Consider the following 16,929-nt stretch of genomic DNA (forward strand, 5'->3'; position numbering starts at 1 on the left):
CCAGTAATCCTTGAATAAAGTCTGGGAAAAGCTAGCCTAGCTTTGTCAAAAGACAAAATCTAACTTCCAGCACCTTTTTTAAATTTGTGAATAAACTCTCTATATCTTATTTGTAAAATATTTAATAAAAAAAAAATCAAGATATAGTTTGTAACAGTTATGTTTTTAGTATTCCTCCACAAGAATCCTATTCCTATATATTTGGAGAAAGCAGAGTCAGATCTTTTTATTTTCTGGCCAGTCCATTAGCTTGTGGGGGTGGATTACAGTGGAGGAGTTTGGACCTCAGTATTTATGAAATCTTGGCTGTGACCCTGAATTTGATTTGGGCCAAAGTGTGTTTGTCTTGCCAGTGGTCAAGCTGTGATTCTTTTTCTTTTGAATAAGATGTTAAGTTGATGTTTACTGGAATGTGGAGTTGGTGTGGCTGTCAGATGTATGTGATGAGGTGCAGGGATCATGTTGAAAATCAGATAAAGGTTTGAATTAAGCCTTTTAAAACCGGTTAAGGTGTATATCATAAGCACTGCATACAGGGTTGATGCACCCATGTTTATAGCATATATGTCACTCAAAGTCTAGGTGCATGCTTTACTATTAACACCACTGTCAGAGAATTTTAGATGACAACCAGAGCTTCTTTTAATTAGCTTAAAGCCTTAACAACACCCACATATACAATCTAATCTGAACAGATGGTTAGACATATTCATACCTTTCAAGACGGATGCGTTATCTATGTGTGAGTTGCTCTGCTAACGACTAGAATAGCCACTCCAGTTTATAAATAAAGCTCCGACCACTCCACATTTTTCTTAAATCTCAATCTCTCAGCCAGTTTGTCTGTTGAATTCCTACACAGAGAAATGTTGTCAGTAGTTTATAGAATACAATTTAAAAAAAAATCAAACTCAAAGACATACCTATACATAGTATAACCGGAGAAACTGATAATGCTGAAGTGTTCTCTTCCCGGATCTGTTTCTCCTATATAATTACCATCACAACGACATCCATCTATCTTTATCATCTGCTCAGTTGTGGGACCTCAATTTGGCCACAAGAGGGAGCCTGTGTCCCATGTCGACGATACCAAATCTTAACCTTTCAATCTGTTCCAGCAGTTTGCAGCCAAGGGAATGAGTCAGAATATCATGCCACCATTTTATTTTTTACTTCTATTATAGCACAGCTCTGCCTTTTGATAACAAATGATGGGTATAACGACCTATGGTGTGCTAAGTCTTTGTTCACGTGTGGGTGTAAGTGGGAGGATGGAAGTGCTGAGGGTAGAGTGAGATACAGATGATCGTAGGGAAGCTGATATCTGACCAAAATCCTCTGCATTTTAATTTGGAGTTGAATTTTGTGTTTAAAAATAAAAATGTACTGCATGGGAATCAGCCTTCATATCTGTCAGTCTATATGCAGTGTAAGGATTAGAGAGAAAGAAAAAGAGCTGAAATGGACATAATGTGTATGTCTCAGTGATTCAATGTCTCCTTGACAACCGTAACATGGCAACAATCACTATATACAATAATCTGTTTTTCTCTTTTGCTGCTTCTCTTATTGCCACGCTGAGCTCTGTGAGTCCAGTTTAAATCTGTTTAATTCCCTTTCTCTCTCTTCGCTGGCATTTGATTATTTTACTGCTTACCATCCCCATGGAGACCACAATAGCTCAGTGTAAATCAACACAACATGACTCACCAGAAAAGTCTCACCCACTAATGAGTTCTGAGTGTGTGGTCATAACCTGGGTTTAAGCGGTTGTTAAATGAGATTAATGCTTCATTGTCATAATAATAAATATGTGACCATTATAATAACGGAACCCATGCAGCGACTTTCTCAAGACTCAGAAAATCAATTTATTTCGCTCTCAAAGCTATGAGGTGGGCATTAAGTATCACTACTATAGTTTATTTACATGTGTTCTACCACAGTATGTTATCTTCTTCTCTATGCTGCTTAGTCTTGAGTACAAAATGTGTTAATTGTCCTACGGCTAAACATCATCACTAACATTATTGTTTTCTCCCTCTTTTCCTCTGGATGCTCACGATTTTCACTCATAACATTGTCCTGCCATCACTCGGGCACTTTCACACAGCTTCTGCTTTACTTATCACCTTCAGCTACCTCTGTAACTAATCTAACAATATGACTCCCTGTGGCGCCCGATCACAGCGCCCCCAGGTCATGGCACGAGCGGGACTTCTGTCTCAGGAACTTGCCCACGTCTCGCTCTCGTGGGTACCGGGGCACCAGGCTGGACAGGAAACGTTTGGCACGGGAGGTGATGCTCTCACGCTGGCCATCGCCGATCATGTCCTCCGCAGTGGTCCCGGGGGGCCACGGAGACTGGCCCCTGGCGAGCCTCACCGCACACTCCAGGAGCTCCGGGGTACGATGGTCCAGAGAGGCAGAGATCTCCAGATACAGACAGTTGAAGAGGGCGGCGCTGGACATGGCCTCTGAAGTAAGAGATGGGAAGGAGAGGAGAGAGGGGATTAAGCTTTCACGAAACAATGGTGTATATTTAAAGTGACAAATTACTGCAGCGATGGTTGATTCTCTCAATATTTATAGTTAGCATGCTTTATCCCAAAACACCAAATGATACCTCTTCTTCACCACCATAAAACAAACTCCAACTTTAAAACTATTTAAACATATCATGAATTTAATAAACAAGCCAAAAGGGGTGGTGTTTACTTCTAAACTAGTACTAGATGTTTTTCACTTACACTATTTAATACAGATCTGTAGTCATAACCAAAGACATTTCATTGGAAAAAAATCAGAGAACAAGGGGAAAGAAGGTTCACTGTAAACAATGTTAAAATCCATGAAAACATGTTTATTAATCAGCTTTTTGCAATAGTTAGTTCCCACAATAAAAACACTCTTGAGATTTCTGTATTTCTGTTCTGCAATCCTCCATTCTTTGAGTGGACGAGCTCAGTCGGGAAAATGTGATATGAATATGAATATAAACATTTTAATCAGAATGGTAGAACAGTTGTAGTTGCTGCTTGTTCAAAATACTGTATGTTTTCTCTTCACTTAAATCTCTCATTGACAATATCCTCAACCTTACTCAACATAGAAATGTGGGTCTCTCCCAAATGATAGGCTAATCATCTTTAGTTTCCAACTGCTGTGATGGGGTGTTAGTGCCCGAAATAGCCCTTTGTAGTCCTAACTTCTCATTCAAAGACTTTTATGCACAAAGGCTTTGACATTTGACTTTTTATCAAAGAACAATGGATGTCTGATATAACTGCCCAACAACAACAGATTTAAACTTTGAATGTTGCCTAATCATTTACAATAATGAAGATTAATACTTAAGCCAGTGTAATTTTACATAGCTGCACAACAGTCCACTGTAAAACTGCATGAATGTGAAGATGCAATGCACTCACAGTGAATGCTCTCCAGCTTGAACTGAAATTGCAACCCTCTCCACACTCCCACACCGCAATAAAGCTGATACACTGACATTTACATTCTCACATATTTCACCCTATGCTGGTGTTTACTGATAGATATAAAGAGCCAAAAATGTCAACACCAATTGTGAGGATGAAAGCCACTACAGAAGATAATCACGATGTGAGGAAAAGGGCAATACGTTAAAGATGGAAAATATGAATGGTTCAGCATACCTTGAGAGGGTACCTCACGTGTGCGAACGAGGTCACTTTTATTACCAACGAGGATGATGGGGGTTTGGGGCTGTGTCTCTCTCAGGAGAAGTCGGAGTTGAGCAGTGCGGTGGAAACTACGCCTGTCAGTCACTGAAAACACCAGGACACACACCTCACACTGTAGAGCCGACAGGTCCTGAGACACAGACAGAGGCAGACACGTTAACTCACAATACTGAAATCGCAATTCATATATGACATACACTGAAAAGTGATTCAGTGTATCTCAATAATTGATAATTGTACTTATTTTGAGAGAGCACATACTAAAAGACATTGTAAAGCAGTCAAATGTGATCACACAGGACTGCCAACAGGAAACATGTTTTATTTCAAATGACTTGTAAAACACTCATGTGTTATTTGCAGAATTACAGTGGAAGTGCTGCCTAGAGAAACAGCACGACAGCTGAGTACACTATCTAAAATCCCCTGTGGTTTAGCGAATTAGCAAATTACTTCAGGCAGCAGCAACTGAAACTCAAATTCTTACCAACACACACACAGTCATCTAAAAATAAAAACTCAAGCGTGAATCTTTCATTCTGAAGACAGCTGATTGAACCTCAGCTTGTCTTGAGTTGGAGCGGACATGGTCCATTGACTTGCCATTTATTTTTTAATTAAGTCCTGAATTGAGCACAGACCAAAGGCCCCTTTGCCACTCTAATGACAAGACACAGACTTAATATAGCAATTATATAAGAAGTCTCCTTATAAGGCACCCGTTGCAGTGCCTCCCGCAACACATCTATAGCTCATTATACAGAGAGTAACACATAAGAATTCCCACATCAAAAAGACAGATTGTGTCATGAGTATGCAATCAGTTTTTATCACACATCTACACCTAAATCATAACATTAATGCAGTCATTTGGCACATCTGCTTTGTGGGCAGCTCACACTCTCTCCCTCTCTCTTTAAAATCTACACACAGATGCCTCAGAACTGCGCTCGAGGGAAAAGAGGACAAAGTGCAAAACTACCTGATAATGAGTTTTCCTTTGTCAAGCAGATGCAGCAGATTTACTGTCCTATTTTTGCCACAGCGTTTCTCTGAGCTTGGCATCAATTTCTGTCATAGTGACGTCAAGTACACTAAACAATGCGTGCTCCAGATATACAGTGTGAACACATCTGAAATAGAGCGGCATACGCAGAAATCTGTTAATGTGCAGCACCATTTGGTATTTTCACGATGTTTGCATGTAGGGCTTTAACTAATGATCCGTTTTTATTATTGATAAATATGATGATTACCTTCAAGATGTACTGATGATAATCATTAGGTCTATAAAATGTCATATATAGTGCCAAAGGTCCATCACAGTTTCTCCAAATCAAAGGTGTTGTTGTCTTTAAGTCTGGTAGTGTCTCAAATCTAAAGATATTTACGTTAATATGATATAAAACCGAGAAAGCAAAAAATCTCTATATTTGAGATGCTAAAACAGTGTTTTTATTTAATCGACTTGTGTTTGCATCTCTAGGTTCATGGATGCTGTCAGTTTTTGTCTTACTCCTATCTTATCTCCTGATGAGTGCGAGAGTACAGAGATGGTTTACTAAGACATTTAAATTAAACTTGAGGAAAATAAAGTTTAGAATACAAATCAATAGGATACATTTTAAGCTCCTTCTTAAAACTGTCCAAGGATATGGTGGTTCTCCTACCCTTCTACAAGAATGGATGTACGGTGTGTGTGTGTGTGTGTGTGTGTGTGTGTGTGTGTGTGTGTGTGTGTGTGTGTGTGTGTGTGTGTGTGTGTGTGTGTGTGTGTGTGTGTGTGTGTGTGTGTGTGTGTGTGTGTGTGTGTGTGTGTGTGTGTGTATACAGTATATACCACAGTGAAATGTCAAAAAGCAGCAAGCACATTGTATACAGAGAGAGCTCTGTGGCCTAATGAGGGAGCAGGGAGAGCATGGACAGGGAGTGTTGTTTCCCTCACCTGTCTCCAGTTGTCATAGATAATAATGGTGCTCTCCTCCTCATCCACAGTGACTGTGCGCACGTAACCCTCCCCTAAGGACAGGGACAGAGGCAGTTAGCTTTCACATGGGAGATGGGTGCAGTGATTTATTTGCTTACTGTAAAAGCCCTCTAGCACTCACTGCATTATACTGCCCTGCATTAGTCAAACACACAGCACACACCTTCACAGTCCACAGACGCAGTCCTGTCCATGTCCCCAGAGAGGGCCACAGACAGAGAGGACTTCCCCACCCCGTTCTGCCCCAGCAGGGCGATCCTTAAAGGCCCATCAGGTCTGCCCTCCACAGATACGGTCGGAGTGTCATCCAAAGCTAGGCTGAAGCTGATTGGGGAAGCAGATGGTCCAGCTGCACCTGATGTCCAATCGGCGTCATCGTGGACGGCTTCTTCTCTTCTCAACTGATGCTTTATAGGCAGAGGAGTGCTTCCTCTACGAACAGTCGGGGTGCTGGACAGAGTCATACTGTCACACTGGAGGAGAGAGGAAAATGAAAGGGCACTCTTTTTATTGCATAACATTTATAGCTAGTATGTATTCAGAGATCATGTTTATTATACAATACTAGAGAAAGCCAGCTCCAAAAGCACCAGTTTGCATGATGATGTGATACTCCATCTATTTAGTATTCAGCAACTCTATAACGTCAGGGTACAGGACAGCAGAGGCGCTTGTATGGGTAAATCTCAATAGTATTGTTCATAAGACTTGCCCTGCCTTCCAAACGCCTTCATGTTTCAAACATCACATCCCTGGTTAAGCCTATAACACAGCTACCTAAACCGAAATAACTCTGATGACATCATCAGGGTTAATGACAAAGCTCCTGCACAGACACTGAACACATACTCTGACTTTTATTTAAAGGCTGAATAGTCATTCTTATGATGAGTGACTTTGGTCAAATATTGGTGGGGTTTCCCTTTCAACCTACAATGGATTTTTACATTTTCTTTTAAGGTATTTTGAGCCTGTCAAAGCAGGAAAAGCACAGGTGTAAATAATCACATTAACGATGGCTCCAGTCTATTTAGTGTCTTTGCAAGCAATGTCAGTGAGAGAGCCTGAAACATCATAGAGCCCTGGAACTGGCTCACTTAAATTGAATGCATCCATCATTAATGTTTATCTTTGCAATCCTGCTTTGACAACCAATAGATGCCTTCCTTGGCTATTTACACATACAGTATACAGAGCCACTTTACATTGATTTTAGAGTCGTGTTTGTGTCCACCAAATGTATGGCCAATATACACTCTGCTGTTAGGTCTGTTTTGGTCTCCAACAACTCCTGTGGGAGATGTTTAATTATTATGTTGCTTAATGCTTCCTCTTGTAAAAGAAATCAATGCAAACCAAAACTAAATCTATCATTTCTTCCTCTGTAAAGCTGCATACAGCAGATGGAAACTACAGTCAGGTGATGAGCCTATTTCTGTGTGGGTTTAAACTACGAACAACCTCTTTCATATTACACAAAATCTTAAAATCCATTGTGTCATAAAAGAAAAATGACTCAAGACTTTGACTCTCCAATCAGCGAAAGTGTAGATGAAGTGATTACATCGAGAAACTGACTTAAATGCACCACCTTCCTGCACCACAAACACACACATGCAGGCACGCCCGCACGCCCGCACACACTTCATTTACACTTCAGTTACCCCTGCCATTTATTGACAATCAGCATTTCAAACTCCATCACATCCTTACACTTTGCACCCAATCAGATTAGCTAAATGAGGATGACTGAAAATGTTGGATCTGTTTCTTTGTGCACAGCCCCGGGCATCTTCTTACCTTGGCCGTCGTCTCCTCGATGTTGAGCCTGTCTTCGGGCACATCTGTCGGCATCTGCAAACTGAAATCAAGCGACCGGGAATAAGGACTCCAAAACACGCACGACGAACAACTCCTCGCCCCCCTCTCACTTTATGAACCCCAGCGCGAGCAGCACGGTATGATCTCTCACCTGTCACGCGGCTCTGTACAAAGTAAGCACGCTCTCTTTCTCTTTCTTTCCTACTGCTCTTGCTCGCTCTGCTTATCTCTCTCTCGCTCCCTCACCCTCTCCTTCAGTTTGTATATCTCTCTGCTCTCACTCTGTCTCTTCAGGTTAGGGCCCAGGTCCAGCTCAGTAAACACCACCGTCATTCATCACCGCTCTCTCCAAACTGACTTGACTCACTGAGTTGGCACGTTTAAATGCCTCCAGATTTCAATTGTTTCTACAGAGAGATGAAACCCAGTGGGGGTGAGTGTTTATTTCAGGTACCAGCAGCTCAGCAGTAAAAGTGGGGCAGTGCTGTAGGAAGGCAGGCAGGGAGGGAAAAGATGATCAGTGTCACGAAGCTCACATTGACCTCTTGAAGTAGGAGGCTATATGATATGGAATGATGAGGCAAATGGCCACTAGGGGGCAGCATTACACTAGTATTCTCCTATCTAAATTGTGTGTGTGTGTGTGTGTGTGTGTGTGTGTGAGAGAGTGTGTGTGTGTGTGTGTGTGTGTGTGTGTGTGTGTGTGTGTGTGTGTGTGTGTGTGTGTGTGTGTGTGCGAGTGCGTGTGTGTGTGTGTGTGTGTGTGTGTGTGTGTGTGTGTGTGTGTGTGTGTGTGTGTGTGTGTGTGTGTGTGTGTGTGTTTTAAATGTGTCATTTGGGTATTTCTTTTTTTAAACAGACGCTTGTTAACCTACCTGGTCTGTCATGTCACCCTCTTCCAGAGACTGGCTCATTTTCCATTTTACTAAATAAAGTAATTTCTAGTCCCTGATCCAAGAAGTGTATTTTGACATGTTTTGTGTCAAAAATGTGAGTGTGGCCATGAGCTGTGGTGCGTCCGTCCCACACAAAGCCACAATAGACTCCGGCAGTGAGCAGCCAGGGCGCTATTATAGCCCTAATCCTGCTCCTATTATACAGGCCAGAGAGAGAGCGAGAGACACAGAGAGGGAGGTAGAGCTGAAGATGAGGTCATCCTAAACAGTGCTCACCCAGGGTCACTGCCTCACTATAGAGGGACAGAGATAAAGAGAGGGATGGAGCCGGGTATGGGGGCTACAGGGCGAGCTGCAGAGAAAGGCCTGCAGAAGACTGAAAGTGGGAGATGCTCAGATAGGTGAATGGAAAAGGAATGAGGTTAAAACCTGTGTGGAAGCCGCACAAAAGCACACCACAGCATGACAGAGATGGTAAAGTACTTCGTTTATTTCTCATGCATATGAAACCACACTACAACAGGAGCAGGAAACCATGATAATGGCCATCAGTTTTGTAGTAATCTTAATTCTATTCACAATTGGGTAAAATAGTAAGCTGTGGGAAAGTAAAAATACACACTAATTGAATAAAACCTGTAAAGTAAAATAATTAGAATCAGTACATAAATAAACAATAAATACTGAATAAATAAGTGAATAAATAAAAAGAACAATTTATTTACTCTACACCCAAACAAAATAAATAGCTCTAAATCATGAACCCTGGATTTTATGGGACAGATAAGAAGGTGTCTCCATGAAAACATTTTTTGCATTTCCTTTTTAATTTCCCTGCACCGGTGATTTCCCCTTGCATCTGTAAACCACAGTACCCGAGTCCACAGTGACCAGCTCTGTGGTGCCGCATGTTGCTGTAATTGTGTGATTGTTCCTGTTACAGAGGTGTTCAATCTGTTCGAAAATAGCTTCCCTAGTCTGGAGAACTGGACACAACCACACAAATCATGCCACACTCTTTTTGCCTGCTGCGGTGGGTTTCTTTCTCGCTTTCATGCAGTTGCTTTAGTTAAGCACATTACTAGCTCGCAAACAGCAAGTCTTTCCTGTCACTGTTAATGACTCAATGCAGCCATTTCCAAGTAAAAAAAGTCGATTTATTTGCTAGAGCAATATCCCTACTATTCATTAAGCACAATCAGTGGAAGATTCCCATGACAGGTATCCTTGTACATTCTTTAATCTATGATTATTCATCTTTAAAATAAAAACAAGTCTTGATGAGCTTATACACTTTGGTAGGCAACTGTGAAAAATTAGCTGGCAAACACAACTGCATGCCGTGGATACTTTATCCAAGCCCATACCACTCCACATCCAGCACCACTGCACTACTCAGACCTCTGCAGCTTTAGCAGCTTATTATAAAAAAAACACAACTACAGTTTGAACCTCAACCACTCATTTCGAAAGTACATTGCAGCTATAATATTGCATAGAAAATATCCTCAGTAGTATCAGGGGCTATTGATACGTTTTAATTCAAGACAAGAGCTTTTTCAATCCACTTCTCACAGTCAGGTTTGTGCACTGTTGCACTCAGCCAGTTTGTGTGCAACAACTATCATTCACAGTGAAGTAAAAGCGTTGTCCATGAAGCAGCCTAGAGCTGAGTCTAACACTATGAGTTAGCAGTGAATTCCCCTTTAATCACTCAATAGTGGATTACACAGTTGTATCGCCCCAAGACTGCCTGCCAATGTCTCTCTTTCACTTTCTCTCTCACAAACATGCACACACACTTACACACAAATACACATCCTTGTTTTCTTCCCCAAGTCTGATTAATCATCATTGATTGCTCCATGTTGGCTGGTTTCTCATTCCTCAGTTTTTTGCTTCATCTCCCTGTAGTTTTAGCTCAGAGGAAGTAGTCAGGGGGCGGGGAAGGTGGGTTGCTACTGCGGGTCGGTGGGGCTTCACCGGCGATGCTGTGGTTCGTGTTGAGGAGCTTCTCGTAGCGAGCCTTGTAGGCGTCTCTTTCCCTCAGCACTCGATTCAGCTCACACTGTAACTGATCTAACTGAGGAGGAGAAAAACAAACCATTTGTGCTTTTGCTGAGCTAAAGTGCAAAGGCGTTCACTTAAAAACAGGACCAGTGACGGATCTAGAACATATGAAATTGGTGGGCCAGACAAGGTCAAATTCAATATTAGAGTAACTAAATATGTTAAGCACCTCTAGTACATACCAATGACACCCAATTAATATGATTTTCTGGAAGACTACAAGAATATTTTCTATTTTTCAAGTATTATTTTTCCCATGGTCACAGTCAGGGGCTCCAGAGAAGGCCACGATCACTATTGTATAGCCATGAAGGGAATTTAGAATTGTCTAAACTTCCAGATTAAAGATGAGATCAGATTATGGTTTAAGCTTGTGGTCAGATATAGCTTCGATAAAATAAAGCAGGTCAGTCATAAACAGGCATGTACCTGTTGTGTGAGCACATGTTTCTCCGACTCCAGAGCGTGGCGGTGCTGTAGGCGCTTGTAGCGGCAGGACTGGGCATAGCCCCGGTTCTTCAGAGTGCGGCGTTTCTGCTTCAAGCGCACCACCTCATCCTTACTCACTCCTCGCAGGTGTCGGTTCAGCTCCCGCACAGACAGGCTCACCAGCTGCTCATCAGAAAAGCGATCATTGGCCCCACACTGCGGAGCAGATGGTGAAAACATACATTCAGAAAATGCTATACTCTGATGTTAATTGGAAACATGACACAATTTGAAAATGATTGATGAGTTGAATGAGTTTAACCATTACTTGGTTGTGAGATGACTGGTGGACATGTGATGTGTTATACTGGGCGTGTGTTTGTCGGTCAGGGGGCACATTTCAGCACCACATGTCCATAATCTGTCATTTAATCTGACTAAGTGTGGGTGACAGTTATGAGGATTACGCACAGCAATAATAGCAGATATTATCATAAGCTCACACTGTGCTCCACATAGACATACACCCAGACATCTTCATCCACCGCAAACAGATTACAGAGTTTATTTACCAGGTCAAATTAGATTCAGCATTGAAGAGGCTAGCAGCAATTGATTTGTCCTCCAATCACATTTGGCAGTTTAAAGAGTTAATTATTCATTTATAGGTCGATTAACAACTGGTCTAACATTTTAGAGACTACTTATTTAAATTAGCTTTGGAGGAACTCCCCCCCTTTAAACATACAAGCTCAAAACAACCTAGTTGCCAAGAGACAAAAGTGTTTATTGAGGTTTTTGTCAAAGGTTTTGTTGAAGGTTTTTGTTAAAGTTAACTGCTGACAAAAACTGTAAAGGTTGTAGAGGTATGTCTAAATGTTGTTTTTTGAATAGGAAATCAAAACTTTACACACATTTTGCTTCACTTGTTGTTTCCATGCTGAGAGTGATCCTTAAAGTGAGGCTCCAGATAGACACAGACATTAATAACAATGTTCTAATGTCCTAATCCTAATCCTTCACTGAACGATCCCTCTCCCTCTGGTCAGCCCTCTAATGCCACAAGTGTCACTGTTCAATTCTTTCACCTCCGAAATATCCTCCTCGTCTATCGATTTACTCTTCCTGTCAAGCAGAATCATCTTTATCAACCTAATGCGGTTTGATCTGTGTGTACCTGACTCATTTGTTGGTGGTGATGATGGTGATGGCTGCCATGCATGTGGTGGTGCGGGTGGTGCTGATGATGGTGATGCTGGTGATGATGAAGGCGGGCCTGGGGGCTGAGGGGTTGTGGGTAGGGAGCTGAGTTCGGGCCAGCATTGGGGAGTGAGTTAGGGGCCGATGACAGGAAGACGAGCGGCCGATGGCACATGTCTGTTCCTTTGGGGCAGGAGATGTCTGCTCCACTGTCGCTGCTGGAGTCTCCCAGGTTGCTGCTCGAACTCTGAGAAAGACTTGGAAACTGAAGAGAGGGGGGGCAATATGGAAGAACATGAGGCAGTAGAGTAAGAATAAGTCAACTCCTTCATCGTGTGTGAGGTAGAAGAAGTAGAAATTATAAATTGTTACCTGCGAGCTGACAGCTGCAGCAGCTGAGTTCAGCAAAGCCTCCACAGCGTCCTCACAGCCTAGGAAGCCATTGACCGGCCCCCTCTCTCTTTCTCCCCGCTCTGGCATTCCCCCCAAGGCCCCCAGCAAATTTGAGGGCCCCGTCACATCACCTCCAAACTGTTGCTGTAGCGCTGCCAGCCAGATCAGGTCCTCCAGAGAGGCCGGGGTAGGACCCGGAGGCCCGCCGTGGGACGGGCTACCTTCCACGTTCCCCTGAGAGCCGGAGCTGATGCCTGAAGTGAAGCTGTTAGAGAGGGAGAGGGGGAAGGAGATGGAGGAGGATGACGATGAGAGGGATGAAGAGCCTGAAGGTGGTGGGTGCGCGTCACTGAGCGTTGGCGAGGGTGGCAGCGAGTTGTAGGGGCTGGAGCTCAAACTGGAATCCTGCATAGGGTTGCTGGTGTAGGGAGAGCTGGAGGGGTCTTGGGAGATGCCAGATTTGGGAAACACACATGGAGTAGGGAGCGGGGGAGTGTCAGATTTCACCTCAAACTTGAGGAGGTCAAAGTCATTTAGGTACTCCATGGCCAGAGGACTGGGAGGGAGAGAGGGCATGGGGAGAGGAGAGGACATGGTGTCTGCTGCTGCTGGTGGGGCCTCTGGGGGATCACAGGGTTTTTCCGTGTGTCAGGATTGTTGGGAAGTCCACTCCTCTGCCTCAGTGCAGCTCATAGACAGAAGGAGTGGTGATTTCAGGAAGTAGACTGGTGGGTGAGTTTCCTCTGTGAGAAACTGTACGTCACCGTGTCCTTGTCTCTGTTTCTCTTGTCCTGAAGGAAAGATGGAATAAAAAGAGGGTTTGTGATACAAAGATAAGAGAAAGGACCATTGCATATGTTTTTCAAGTATAAAAACCTACCTAAAAACTATGTTTATGGAACCACTTTCTAATTAGGCACTGTTTTTTTTAAGATGTAAGCTGTAACTGATGGTTTTGTTCATTTTAATTAAAAGAGTACTATTCCGATTTAGCATAACTTAGACTGAGTTTCGATGGACAATTAAACAAAATCTGTGTGGCAGAAATTCCTGTTTATTACTTGTGAAAATCTGATGTCTACACTACCCAAAATGCAACTTGATCACAGACAGTTGAGGTTAGGTAGCAGAGTGTGATGCTAACTGCTAATGTAGCTGCTTACTTCAAACACAGAAGAAGAGCAGTTTACAGCGGTCTGGTTATACCACTTTTTTCTGATTCCACAAATTTCAGAGTCTTAAGTGATCAACAATGCTGACGAAAGTGGCTTGATTTTAAACCTATTGTGAGATACGTTTTAAAAGCTTGCCTTGCTGTAATATTCACCAAAACCTGTAAACAGACTTTGATTTGTAAAATTAGTGCAGTTCCCATTCAATCATTCACTAATGATTTATAGATCACTTATAAGGAGTTAATAACTTTCTTGCCAGGTTGTCGAAAGCCTTCCTCCAGCGTAATACTTTATTCACAATGTATACTTTCTAAAATGCGTATAAAGCCCATTTATGCAAATAAAATCAAGCTTTTATACTGTAATGCACAGTAAAGGGAAGGGAATATGCACGAGGATGATTTACAACAGATTCTGGACCCAAAAGTTGTTCTTATTGATGGCATTTAGGCATGATTATGTTCTAACCATTACTAAAGCCGTTAATTGTATTATAGTATAAACCCTTTATAAAACCTTAATACAGCCTTAAGTTCATGACTTCCTTTACATTAACACCTTTTCAGTTTTTAGAAGTCTGTCGTGTTCCCTGACAGGTCATTTTTCAACATGAAATGTTACTCAACTATATTCACTGTCCTAATGTACTTTAAATACATTGACAGAAATCAGGATCAGGCCTGTTAATGTGGCAGTAATCTGCGGTACATTCCCCCTGCTCACCACCTTATACACACATATATAGGGCTAACGCATGCACACTCACAAACATTTATACTTGCAGATGCTAAAGTTTGTGACGTGTACAGACAAACAAAAACTTCTTGCGATTCCTAAACTTTAAAACTGTACGTCTTAACCTATGCCATGCTTTTTCAACAAGTTACATTTCTGTTGCGTCATCTTATAAAGGTGACAAACAATTCCACAATGCCTCTCTGTAGCCAGTTATGTAAAAATCCCGTCTATGAAATGGAGCACTCAAAGAATTTCTCATTTTGTATGTGAATGAAAAAATCACAAAAAGAATGCAATCACACACAATAGATATGACATGTCATTTTTCTGGAAAGATCTGCCTATGAACACATAACCAACTGAAGCGCAAGTATTCAAAGGGCTTAATCATTTTTGACATAAAGATTCACATCTCAGAGAACAAATCCTATTATCAACTGATTCAGGCTTTAATCCAGAGCCTGAGACTTTTTCATATGATACGAAACTCATTTCTACACAGCGGAGGGGTGAAAAGAGCTGAAAATGATGCGTATAGTATTAAAATGTTGGAACATGTTCTTTTTCTGTATAGGCTACTAGGATTCCAAATCAAAAACCTTTGTTTGACATGTGAATAACAATTATTTGAATACAACACATGAATCAATAATGTGTTATAATGACTTATATGTTACCCTGTATTCAATTTGTTGAATAAAATAACACATTGCCCTTTCATACACAGTTAAACAAAGTATATAGACCAAGTTTCTCAGAATATCAATCAGTATTACACACTGGTGATTACATCAAAGGGAGCCGTAGTGGATCAAAGGTATTTCGTCCATGATTATAGGCCTTTAAATATAAAATGTATTAGAATTAAAATGAACATCTCATTAAAAGTCCACCTTTGACTAGCGCCTCGACAGCACAGCTCATTAGTTTGGCCCCCCGTGGTTCAAAACGGATTGTAAAAGAAAGCAAACAGTGACAGGGCACGATGGAGGCCTCAACATGGCTCTGGACCAGAGTCACGGTAAAAAAGACATCCAAAAAAGAACAAACCTCTCAAACACACACACACACACACTCACTCACACAGGCATGAGAGAAAAAAGTATCATGAAAGATGACATGAAAGTGAAAATGAATGAAATGATCTTACCGTCGGTCATAGAGATGAAGGATGGTTACGAGCTCTTTTCAACATCCCCCCACCACACACACACACACACAAATAATCAACTGACTGGTTGACTGACACGTTTGGAAAGAGACACAGAGGAAACAGAGAGTGTGTATGTGTGTGTGTTCGCTTGTGAGTGTGTATAGCACTCTGTCACTGAGTGCCACTGCCCCCTTTCTTTCTCTCCCCTCTGCTACAAATCCCTGTTTGCAACAATCCCCACCTCTCTCTCTCTCTCTCTCTCTCTCTCTCTCTCTCTCTCTCTCTCTGTCTGTCTCTCTCTCCCCCTCTCGCTCTCTTTTATCCCCACATCCCTCTCTCGTGGTTCAAAGGCATGTTCACAGCTCTCTGACAATGTCTCTCTCTCTTTCTGTCTTTCTGTATTTATCTCTCGCTCTGTCTACCTGTCGCTCTTTACTTCAGTTTGTTTGCTATTGTCATTCAGATATTAGACGTGGTCCCTTCCAGTTTTCTTGTATCTTACTCTCTTAAACAAACACACACACACACACACACACACACACTCACTAGCGCACCCTGAAAAACCCCTCTCTCCACCTGATATGCCTCATATATTCACATGTGTAAAAGATACAAATATTTAACACTTGTTGCGAAGAAGACACACACACATGGACACATGCACTCAAAGGTTTTATTGGTCATATGCACAGCAGATACAACGTATATGTTGGTAATGAAAATCTTATATCCCAGGCTCCTCCAACAACTCAGCATACACAGTGCAAATACGATTTATAAAATAGTGCGAAAATTAGACAAGGAAATATATACAACAACAATAAGGATATAAAGATGTAAAATATATACATATGTAGAATACATTGAGATTATTTAAATATACTGTACAGTAATTTAAATACTTTACACTGTAGTATGAGGAGGTATAGACAGATGCATATGTTACATATAAACAGATATTTATGGCAGATATGTATAATGTATAGATATGTGTACTATAAACAGATGTGAGTAGACATTCACAGAGCTCAGGAGTTCAGCAGTCTTATAGCCTGTGGTATAAAACTGTCCCTGAGTCAGGTATTTCATCACGTGCTGAACCAGATGAAATGTTAAATGTAACACACTTTCAGGCTTTACACACTCTTCTGCACTAACACGTGTTTGACATCACACAGGAAAGGGCATTCATTAATCTCAGAGTAAAACAGAGTCTTGTCAGTAGACTTGACACAAGTTGAGACGTTAGACTCTGTACTGCCTCACAGTGGACGCTCACAAATACTGAACTGAGCCGATAGCAAATACAGTATGTCCACAAATATAAGGGCTGGGATACCAG

General features: G+C 41.7%; 2 protein-coding genes across 4 annotated transcripts; both read right to left on the reverse strand.

The window, feature by feature from the left end:
* Positions 1-1,150: 1,150 nt before the first annotated feature.
* Positions 1,151-8,554, reverse strand: LOC134869883 (GTP-binding protein REM 2-like). Of its 3 annotated transcripts, none has more exons than XM_063891829.1 (6): positions 8,409-8,554; positions 7,513-7,573; positions 5,876-6,185; positions 5,671-5,744; positions 3,678-3,855; positions 1,151-2,480 (listed from the first exon to the last, which is right to left on the reverse strand). In XM_063891829.1, exons 2-6 carry the CDS (start codon positions 7,564-7,566, stop codon positions 2,188-2,190), a joined length of 909 nt encoding a protein of 302 aa, XP_063747899.1. In that variant the 5' UTR covers positions 7,567-7,573; positions 8,409-8,554; the 3' UTR covers positions 1,151-2,187. The 3 variants fall into 3 exon arrangements, with proteins under 3 accessions (XP_063747899.1, XP_063747898.1, XP_063747897.1); XM_063891828.1 differs by lacking the exon at positions 8,409-8,554 and adding an exon at positions 7,685-7,960; XM_063891827.1 differs by lacking the exon at positions 8,409-8,554 and having other exon boundaries at positions 7,513-7,960.
* Positions 8,555-8,899: 345 nt separating this feature from the next.
* Positions 8,900-15,780, reverse strand: nrl (neural retina leucine zipper). Its single transcript, XM_063891808.1, has 5 exons — positions 15,585-15,780; positions 12,501-13,312; positions 12,106-12,393; positions 10,929-11,144; positions 8,900-10,512 (listed from the first exon to the last, which is right to left on the reverse strand). The coding sequence occupies exons 2-5, from the start codon at positions 13,113-13,115 to the stop codon at positions 10,351-10,353; spliced, it is 1,281 nt and encodes a 426-aa protein (XP_063747878.1). The 5' UTR covers positions 13,116-13,312; positions 15,585-15,780; the 3' UTR covers positions 8,900-10,350.
* Between the last annotated feature and the right edge of the window lie 1,149 nt (positions 15,781-16,929).

The sequence above is a fragment of the Eleginops maclovinus genome, chromosome 9 (genome assembly GCF_036324505.1).
Source record: "Eleginops maclovinus isolate JMC-PN-2008 ecotype Puerto Natales chromosome 9, JC_Emac_rtc_rv5, whole genome shotgun sequence".
Lineage (NCBI taxonomy): Eukaryota > Metazoa > Chordata > Actinopteri > Perciformes > Eleginopidae > Eleginops > Eleginops maclovinus.